At 38.1% G+C, this 11,121-nt stretch overlaps 1 protein-coding gene across 5 annotated transcripts in view; it reads right to left on the bottom strand.

Moving 5' to 3' along the window:
* Positions 1-5,793: 5,793 nt before the first annotated feature.
* The window catches only part of mtss1 (MTSS I-BAR domain containing 1), a 186,196-nt gene continuing 180,868 nt past the window's right edge, over positions 5,794-11,121 (bottom strand). For all 5 annotated transcript variants that reach the window (XM_051948024.1, XM_051948023.1, XM_051948025.1 and 2 more), the window contains one exon: positions 5,794-10,725. In XM_051948024.1, coding sequence (XP_051803984.1) covers positions 9,644-10,725 — 1,082 coding nt within the window. In that variant the 3' untranslated portion in view covers positions 5,794-9,643. The remainder of the gene's footprint in view (positions 10,726-11,121) is intronic.

The following is an 11,121-nucleotide window of genomic DNA, read 5'->3' as shown; positions in this document are numbered from 1 at the left end:
AAATTGGAGCCACTCGGAGTCACAGCTGGAGGATTCGTTTCAAGTGTGACTCTGCAGGAAGAGATCGTTCCATTCCCTCTCCAATAAAGTCCGTTTCTCCCATACGTATGTTCACAGGAAATTAGACAGAGGTTTAATAATTACTCAAACAGACACATATGAAGATCTAAATGTGGATTCACCTCACATCAGCATCCACTGATGGAGGGAAGGCTGCACCTCCTCAGACCGACTCCATCACTAAAATCTGACATTTATACAAACATGTCGGCTCTAGAATGGAAAACAAGAAGTTCTGCATCACATAAATGATTTAAAACCGTATTTTCTGAGCATTTACATATGTGGTTTTGGTTTTATTTGGAGATATGTGTTACATTTCTGCCTCCACGGTGAATTTATTTTGTATTCAACAGCCATATTTATTTACAGACACACTGTCTGAATTACTGGAAATAAACACACAGATAAGTCAGATTTTGTTGTAGATTCCTAACAGTAATAGAAAACTACCTCTGGAAAAAAGCTGTGAGTAGCAGAAACTGAATTATTTCTCTTGGAATGCAGATAAAAACCTCAAAATAAACCCCAAAATGATCTGTTTAACTGAAAAAATGCACTTTTGTTTGCTTTTCTTGTCTAAAACGGGTGAATTCTTCCTCTAAGTCATTTTTAAATGGTTTTACTGCAATAAATATTTATTCAGTGACTTCAAACTAACTGAAAAACTGGATTTTAAACCCAGTAGATGTTTCAGATCTGATAAAATACAAAATAGCACTTAAATTTAATATAATTTACTCGCTTTTGAATTTACAGAATCTGGAAATATCTGCACCTACTTCCTCATGCACTTTGTATTTATCTACTGAAACTACATGTCTACATGCAAACTGCACCTTCTATGTAATTTCTGCACTATTTTACATTATTATGTTGTAATACATGAGCAGAAATGTGCAGCTAAACTGCTGTTTTTTTCTTTGTAATTCATCTGTGTATTTAAAAAAAAGGAATAGAAATAAAAGTAAATAAGAGAACCGCTTGTATCTGATACCACATAAGTTCCAGATACTCTCCGGGAATCCAGGTTGGTCTAGGTCAGAGCAGACTTCTCCCCAAAACAGATTCCAATCTCTATGCGACAAACTGACTGACCATGTTTCAATGCATGGAATCACACCGCGAGCGATGCCCCGCGTTGAGTGTAACAACAGAGTCATGATATTTAACATTGTAAACATACCCATTAACCCCCTCCAGCTCTAGCTCAAATTCACGATTCTCTGGTGTAACGAGGTCGCTTCCTACACATCTCCTTTTCTTGTAAGGGGCACGACCATCCACAACCGTCGCAGTGTCATCAGCCATACCTGGATAATCCGAGCCACCGCTGGTGCTGATGCAGGAAGACATGGTTGTAGAAGAGTCTTGTAGAATATGAGCGGTCATCGAAGTAAAAACAGAGTTCAGCTCAACGTAGCTTCGCTGTCAGAGAAGTTGAGGATGTCCTTGTGATAAAATCCCATGTATATATAAACCACCAATGCGTGCCTGCAAGGAGGGGTTTAGCAGGGATGAACCTGATTGGCTACTGTACTTTCTTCACAGGGCATGTTTCGACATGCCTGAGCTTGTGCGAGCGAACTCTAACTTTTTCTTTTGTTGAGCTCATTTAGAGCTGGGTTTATGGAGCCTAATTTAGCAAACTATATATATATATTTATGCAGCTGTAGAACAACTGATATCTAAATAATTGTGATTTCAATACAGAAATACCTTTTAACCCTGTAAAACCCACTGAATAGAATAGAATAGTCCTTTATTGTCATTGTAGCCAGTACAACGAAATTTAAAAGTGCATCATTAAAAAAGACAACACAAGTTAATAAATAGAAAAACAATAAATAAATAAATACTCAATCAGACATTCCTTAAGGCATTGAGGGTAGTTATTGCTGTGGGGTAGAAACTGTTACTGCTGCAAAAATACAGCCTCCGTACATTATTTATTTATAGAAACTTTTTGTTTTACTTCATTTTATTTTTTGCTCATTGTTCTGTATCATTTCTTTCTCACATGTGTATCTTTTTAAGTTTTCTTTATTTTTTGGTCTGAGAGGGTTAAAGAAGCAAAGACTGGCTTTTCTGATCTTAGAGGGTTAAAGAAGCAAAGACAAACTCTCAGCAGTCTTTCAGAGCCAGATGTTGGGATGTAACAGTAGCAAATGTGTTCTTAAAAACCAAAAGGTGAGATTCAAATTTAAGTTTTATGCCACAGGCGAACATGCCTTTGTGTGTGTGTGTGTGTGCAGACTGGTTACTGTGCTTTCTCCCCCATAGGCGAACATGCCTTTGTGTGTGTGTGTGTGTGTGTGTGTGTGTGTGTGTGTGTGTGTGTGTGTGTGTGTGTGTGTGTGTGTGTGTGTGTGTGTGTGAGTGTGTGGGTGTGTGACATGCAGCAGGGGGATGGGTTTTATTTTATTTATTTATTTAACATTTTATCATTATTATTATTATCATTATTATTATATTCATATTTCATATTCCATAATTCATATTCCATAATTCATAATTTATTTTATTTAGTCTTTATTTAAGGGACAATGTACAGAAACATTAAGCTCACATGAGTCAGAGATGTGCTGCACCATAGCTTATTAGCTTGTTTCCATCTACAGTCCCTATAAAGACTGTGAATACTTGTGAATGACTCTAAACTTTTGTGCATTTATTTTTTTTGTCTTATTCCATTTTTGCCATTATTCCGATTTAGGACAGCGTGGTAGCAATTCGGTTGATTTTCAGCCATTTATGGCCATGGTGTGCATTTTTTATTATATATCTTTTCATTACACAGTAGGTTGTAATATTTTTAATATATGACACATACGGTTTTAGCTAAATGTACTATATATTTCATTGTGCTGGGTGCAAATCACTTAAGTTGAAGCGTTTCCTTCAAGAAATTACCTATATTTCTCACTCTGAATTCACCTATGTGTACACTAAGGCACCAATACTTGTTTCAAATGTTTGGTAGATGTGTTTATGACATTTGATAAAGATTTTGTGTAGCCAGAATTAACACAGCACTTAAAACAAGCAAAAACAGCAGCACCAGATTTTCGTTTTTTGGGTATTCTCATAAAGATACATTTCTGGCTGGTGACAAAGTTTGGACAAATATTCTGAGTAGAACTTTTAACCCAGAGTCTAGAAGGGTATTGTCTATGAAAAAAATGCATTGAACACGTAGATACAGCATAGTGGAGCGAAATTCACTTTCTAGGCACTTTTTCCATGGTCCCAATACAGCCTAAATGCAGGTTGTGTAAGTTTCCCACCGTTTCCGTGTAAAGTCCTGCACGTCTTCGCCCTGGACATCTGTGAGATGCATATAGCATCGTTTCGATCCTTTTTTAGTAACTTTTGAAGGCGGTTTCCTTGTCTTTCTTTTCTTTTTGTCATCTTCGCTGGTATCTGTGCTAGATACAGTGGACGCCATGTTATGTGGTTTTCTGATACCACGACAACAGGACTCGGCTCCTATTGGTCCACGTGACCAAAAACCGCTGCAAGCACTGCAAATCCTAGTTCGCCCGTGTAAATATCACTATGCCACAGTAAAAAAAAAAGACTGACACAAAAACGCTAATTATTAAAAAATGACTGGAAACGGTGAGTAGAAACTTTTTTGGGTACTATTTAGCAATAGATATATCTTATAAAGCAGAGTTTATGTAGATCCACTTGAGTGGAATGAACCAACACAATCTCGTTCAGCCAATACAGCCTAGACTATGATGTTTGCAGATGGCATTGTGATCTGTAGTGATAGCAGGTGAAAGAAAGAAGAGGAAGTCGCAGGAAGGAGAGGTTAGTCGCAGCAAGACAGAATACATGCGTGAATGAGAGGGACCCAAGTGGAAGAGTGAGGTTACAGGGAGTAGAGATGAAGAAGGTGGAGGATTTTAAGTACTTAGGGTCAACAGTCCGGAGCAATGGAGAGTGTGGAAAAGATTTGAAGAAGAGTGTGCAAGCAGGTTGGAATGGGTGGAGAAAAGTGTCAGTTGTGATGTGTGATAGAAGAGTTTCAGCTAAAATGAAAGGAAAGGCTTACGAAACTGTGGTGAGACCAGCCATGTTGCATGGTTTAGAGACAGTGTCAGTGAGGAAAAGACAAGAGACAGAGCTGGAGGTAGCAGAGATTGAAATGTTGAAGTTCTCTTTGTGAGTGACCTGTGTAGATAAGATCATGAATGAATACATCAGAGGGACAGCGCCTGTTAGATATTTGGAGATAAAGCCAGATAGGACAGACTAAGATGATTTGGACTTGTAGAGAGGAGGGATGGTGACAGCCCGATCTCACGAGGATTCGTGAAACTGTCACGTAAGTTTTAGTTTCGGTTTCGTGCGCACCAACACGATTTCGTCATGTTTTTCGTGCCGCTCACCACGAAATGCGCACCAATGTATTTTAAACGGCGGACTTTTCGTGCCACCCAGAACGTATTTCAAACGAATGTGTGTATTATATTTTTAATGTAAAACCATGGCGAATCCAACGCTATATTTTGCATGACATCGTCCCTAACCATAACCCTAACCATAACCATAACCCGGTGGTACACTTACCTTTTTTTTTTTTTTTTTTTTTTTCCAATTTGCATAGGAATTTCAAGAATGTCCGGCGGCCGGCGGCCGCAAACGCGATCACACAAGCAGTATACGCCGATGGACAGCTTAGATCGTCATGAATCCGCTGGTATAAACCACTTTCAGCTGTGATTACCACAGCGGGTTTCGTTGTGAGCAACACGAAAAACATTTCGTGGTGAGCGGCACGAAAAACATGACGAAATCGTGTTGGTGCGCACGAAAAAGAAACAAAAAATTTACGTAACAGTTTCACGAATCCCCGTGAGACCGTGTTGATGGTGAACATATTGGAAGAAGAAGGCTAAGCAAAGAGAACATGAAGTTAGTTGGTGTGAGAGAAAAGGGTGGGGTTAGACGGAAGCAGATGATGCGCTGTGGTGACCCCTGAAGGGAAAAGCCCAAAGGAAACGAAGAAGAGCACAATCCTACATTGATAGAACTATACAAACCAGCTATATGATGGTGTAAGTTTGGTCAACAGGCTTCATGAAGATATGAAAGTAGTTTCATAGCTTCAAATGTGTAATTCTGGTTAAAAAATAAAATAGAAATAAGTAAATTAATAAAAACTAAAAATTTTAGGTTTCTATCTCAAAATAACAATTTCAAGATTTTGGGTTACGAAATGAGACTGCCTGATATACTGTAAAATAGTTTAAGTTAGTGAAATGTGCAGAATATGGCTATTCAACCAGTGTTTACCAAATTATTTCATCTTCTATGATGTCAAACATTTCTTTTTAAATTTTCATTACAGAAAAGAAGACATTTGTGTTTTCTCTGTTGTTGTTCTACATGCATAAGCACGCTTTGGAGACGTTCATTTGACTCCTACTTCTGTTTGTTGTTTAAAGCTGTTTGTAGGCCTCTTTCCTTTGAGTTTAATAAATACCTGCAGCATCAAAGTAAACTTTATCTCCTATTGACATTTCATAAAAACTTGGATTACATTCATTATTCATGAGTCGCATTAGTCTTACCTGCTCTGCTCTGTGTTCTGTCACAGAAAAGTTACATTTTGTGAGATGTGACACTGTAGAGCAAAGGGAGAAAAGTAAAAAAAAAAGATAGGTGTTCTATGATTTTGGCACATAAACTGTATAGATACGACACAAAAAGACACCAGAAACCATTTTTGTCATCATCAAATTTAATATCATTGATTTCACAGTGAACACAAAATGAAGAAGAACAAAACATTTCTACATTCTGCTGGTTCATATTGTCTGGTTAGTCTTTGCTCGATCTGATAATCAGACATTCAATCAGATTTTAGATCCTCAAACATCAGGAAATTCACTGCTGTGTGTGTGCTTGTCTATAAAAATATGATGACCGACAACAGCATTAGATTGGATCACATCGCTGGATCAAAACAAAAATACAATCAGGATATGTATACATACATCTGTATATGTAGATTGTGATTTCTCCCAGGAACAGAAACACCGATATATACATAAACAACTGCTGTGGCTCCAATCTGACAATCACTCAAACATTCTTAGATGAATCACAGTGCAGCTTTTCTGGAAAACAAAAGCACTTAAATCAGCTGAAGAAACATTCCAAAATACACAAATGTTTCTCTGAGAACAGATCAGGAGCAGCTAACTCAAGACTGGACTGCATTTCCCAGCATGCAGCTGTTCTCTGATGGGCAGCTTCTCAACAGGGCCGTAGCCAGAAACTTGAGCAATATTGATGTAGTGAGCTCAAAACAACACAGAAGTGCATTGAAACTTTGAGTATTTCAAAAATATATTCATGAATCTTATTGAATTATTCTTTCTGTAAAATTTATTTTCCTATATCATAGCCTCTTTTGCTGCTTCAGGTGCGTAATTTACTAGAAAATGCTAAATAAATTTTGGTTTTCCATCTAAAAGGTCTCATTTTTAGACATTTGGTAAGGAAATATATCAGAAACCATCTGAAATAACTAGATTAGACTGCAAAATGTAAATAATATTAATAAATGAAGGTAGTTTTAAAGCAAAAAATATGCTGGTTTGGGCTTTGTAACCAGTATTTACTGATGTTTTTCATCTTCTCTAATCTTTAACTCTGTTTTTGACTGCTGATGAGAACAAACAAGACATAAGAAGACAATCTTTAAGTATTTATATATATATATATATATATATATATATATATTATTGATGAAATGTTTAATGGATTCAATAACAGTCACACTGAATAATAATTTTAATAAAACTATTTAGCTGCAGCTTGTATAAACTCATCCTTGCCATTTTAACCCTGATATTACCTAAAAGTGTTAACTGGCACGAACATGACCCTTTTCCCCAGCATGCTCTGATAGCTCACTATGTGAATTAATTGGCAACTTTTAGAGGCAGCACATCTGTGTAGCAGCTGAAAACAGGCAACAGCAGAGGTGCAGATTAATGTGTTATTCATTTAATCTCATTGGGATTCATTTGTTTGATGATTTTGCCCACAGCTCATGAGTGACTCATTGAAACAGTGGCTGCAGTGAGGAAATATGCTAATTCAACATTTAATAACTGACACTTGCTGCTGTAGTATGTATAGTTTTGTTTTTTGTTTTTTGGGGGGCATTTTATCTTTTGTTACAAAGCCATTACTGAATTCTTTGTACTTCTAGTGATTGTTGTGCTCTTTCCATTGAGGTTCAGGGCTTTATATTACAATGAGTAATGCAAATGTAACAGGAGCAAATGCACACAGAAACTGCTTTGTGTTCAGAAGATTACATGCCTGGAAACAGATATTAGAAAGGAAATCTAGTATCAAGTATCAGAACATTTATGAGTATGACAGTGGCAAATTAACTGAGTAAAATATGTTATCAGCGTGAAACAGGCTCCAAAATAGAACCAGAAATTTAAGCCCAACAAAATTAAAAAATACATTTAAAGTTATGTCCTCACAGTTGTGGACTACAACTAGCTGTAAGCAGCATCTTATCCAATCCAATGACAGTAATATCATCAGTCCTGTAGCAAAAAACAGAAGCTACAGCAAAGCAGATGCCTACAATTAGAATAGATTTTATTTTCAAGTAAAAGGGATAAATATTCACTAGTTACAGCTTTTCATTTATGGTAGGAGTAAACTGAATGTTGTGTGACTTTAAAAACATTTGCTGAAAACTTTTATGATTGTGTTTTTATATACTAAAACAATGAATGAGAAAGCAACTGGCTTATGGTTTGAAAATGGAAATGACTGAATCAAATGTCCTATTTCATGTTCCTGTGCTCATAAAGGCAGTTGTAAATAATTGTCATGACTGTTCTGTGACTTTGTGATTTTGTTTGAGAGCTAAAATACATCCAATATTCATTTTTAACAAAAGTCCAAATTTTAATTTAGTTTGTATGAAATGAAATCATAACCAAGAAAAGTAAACATTGTATATATGAAAACATAAAAAGAATTTGTAAAACTGTACATTTTTATTTCAGTATTTTCCATTTTAAAAAAAATTAATGAATGACTTAACTTTGTTTTTCATTTCTTTTTTTAAATAATTTTTTCATTGTAACTTTGTTACATTTCGCAAAATACATTTCTGTGTTCTCTGTACTTCTAGTCATCATGGTTGTGCTGTTTCCATAGAGGTGCAGGACTTTATACTGGAGTGAAAAATGAGCCATAAACTGACAAATGGAAATATTTACACATTGAAATATGAGCAAAACCAAGTTGATGTAATTGGTATATTACTACTAATTACTACTGTGTATTTTGCATACACATGTTGACCATTAAGTAACAAAAGAGCCAAAAATGCATATTTGGTAACTAAAAGAAGTGTCTCTGTTATGTAGTTTGTCAAGTCAGTAAACATCTTGATCAGTTATTTTTAATAAGAAATTGTGTCCAAGTGTTATAAGCAGATGTCTGTTGGCACCAAATATCTTTAGTGGGTCCGGTTCTAGTTATTAAATAATTTACTGTTAAAAGTTTTGTTTGGTTCAGTATGCCTTCAAACATGGAGATGTGTCCCCTTGTAAATGCTAAAACTGCCTCCACATGTCAACAACTTCTGTGCAACAGTTCAGCTCATCATAGCCAGCTGTGTTTTTAGAGATAATGTAATCCATATTTCTGCTTGTGTAAAAATCAGTATTGCCTCTGAAAGTTGCCAACAAGTCGTAACTTTTAACAGCTAATTGTTTAAATGGTAAGCCAGACTTTTGCCCACAGTAACAGTTTTAATCTTTGCCAGTTGAAAGTAAAGGAATCAAAATTATGACGGTGACAATATGCCATTAAGGAAAACATCTATCCCCCTCAAAGCTCTTTTTCTTCCAATATATCTGCCATCTATAGACTCTTACGATGTTATATTCCAGAGTCTAGAGTGTCTGGTTCGACTCTTTGAGATGATCAGGACCCAACCAGCCACAAATTTAACACTGACCCACAGCCAGCAGATTACAAACTCCACACTCCATGGTTCAACCGTGGAACAACGTGGAGCAACTAGACTATTTAATAAAGCCCACCTTCCTGGGAGTTTAGGCAAAAAAAAAAACAAACAAAAAAAACACCAAAAAACAAAGAAGCAAATCAAACACGCCCAGGAGTCAAGAGGATCTGAAACACTAACAGCCTCCTAGTCTGGCTAATTAACATCATTCTGACGAGAAAATGGGAGCTAACTAAAAACGATCAGCAGTTCTATCAGTAAGACTGAGTCATACGAAAACCATATCCACAATCAAAATGCAAACATGAACCAAAAAAAAAGGCAAAAGACGGTTGTTGCAACAACAGGAGAGGACAACAAAGTTTCACAAACAGAAATCTAATTGGCCTAAAATAAAAGAAGACATATGCCGAGTTCCAGAAATCAAACAGTATGTTTGTAAGGTCCACACCCTGAAAACATGTTTGATTTTACCCTGTGCGGTTTGAGCTGACACATTCTGGTGCCTCTAAAGCGAAACAAAACAAGCAAAACAGTCTGTCTTTGTAGTCTCATTTGTGATTGGGTGGAGGGGGTAGGAAGGGGGCGGATCGGTCATTGGTCAGGGTCTTTTTGAGCTTTACCCCTCTAATGAGGGTCAGCATATCTCCTCCACCACCTCCTCCCTCTTGGGTCAGCTGCTCGGGTTTGTGGTCCAGGCTGGAGGGTGGAGGAGCCTGGGGCTGGTAGTTAGTGCTGTGGTCCAGACTGGAGGCATCTCCCTGGGCAGCAGCAGTGGTGTCAAGCTGGCCCTGGTGCTGCTGGTGGAACAGCTTTTGTTTCTGCTGCTGGTTCAGATGTTGCTGATGCTGGTTTTGCTGCTCATACTGATCTTGGTGATGTTGTGGCTGTTGGGGCTGCTGAAGCAGTAGTTGTTGTTGCTGCTGTTGAAGCTGCTGTTGTAGTTGCTGCTGATGCCATTGCTGCTGCTGAATCTGAAGCTGCTGATTGTGTTGGTGTAGCTGAGTGCGTCGCTGCTGATGGTTTAGTTGTTGGGCGATTTGTTGCTGCTGCTGTAGCTGGTACTGTCTCTGTTGCTGTTTAATGTTGCTAACCTCTGGCTGCAGGGAGGGTACAGTAGGTACAGGCACCGGAATGGGCATCTGACCTGGGACCAGCTGGTAGTACGGGGAAGAAGAGGAGGAAGGTAATGCACTGAGGCTCTGGGTGGAGGTGCAGAGTTTACTGTGACCAAATCCTCCTCCAGCCAAGGGTGCAGCGAAAACGTTCTCATCACTGGCGCCATTTCCTGTGAGGGTTTTGAGGGGAACTTGCGGGGTGCAGATGGGGATAGGAACCCCCCCACTGATTGTGCCTCTGCGATAAGCCGGCTTAGATGACGGTTTGCGCCTGATGGTTGCCGTGTGGGATGGCAGCTGGCGAATGGACCCGCTGCTCAACTCGGCCTCGGCCAATAGACTGACGGTGGAGGCGGGACGTTTATACTGAGCAAATTCCTTGTACTGGAATCTGAGGTTGGAGTTCCTTGGGATGGTTGAAGACTTGTCAAGGTCTGACTGGCTGTTGCCGTGGGAGAGGTGATGCAAGGAGATGGAGTCAACATCACCATGGAGAGAGATGGACTCATAGGTGACTGCAGAGAGAGGCAAAAAAAATGATTTGTTGGATGCTGGATCATCTCAATGACCTTTTGTGTTTTCATGTCACTTGACATAAGTGTCAGAAACACAGTCACATCAGTGACTCACTGCTTGTGTGAGTGTGAATTGACAAATAGGGGATGTGTCATTGTGGAAACTCTTATCTAACCCAAACAGGGAACATGCAAGCAAATTACTTTGAAGTCAAAATGCACAAACCCACTAAAATGTTCTGACTAATGAAGTTAAAACCAGACTCATACGTCACCTAATAGAAACTACGTAAAGCTGTACTTTCTAAAGGTCAAACACACACAGGAACATAGGGACTAAATTATACAAAGTACAGTTAATAATGGTGAACATTTACTTCATTTTCTTTAAAAAAA

This window comes from Acanthochromis polyacanthus, chromosome 5, assembly GCF_021347895.1.
Source record: "Acanthochromis polyacanthus isolate Apoly-LR-REF ecotype Palm Island chromosome 5, KAUST_Apoly_ChrSc, whole genome shotgun sequence".
Taxonomy (NCBI): Eukaryota; Metazoa; Chordata; class Actinopteri; family Pomacentridae; genus Acanthochromis; species Acanthochromis polyacanthus.
This window is presented reverse-complemented; position numbering and strand designations above follow the sequence as displayed.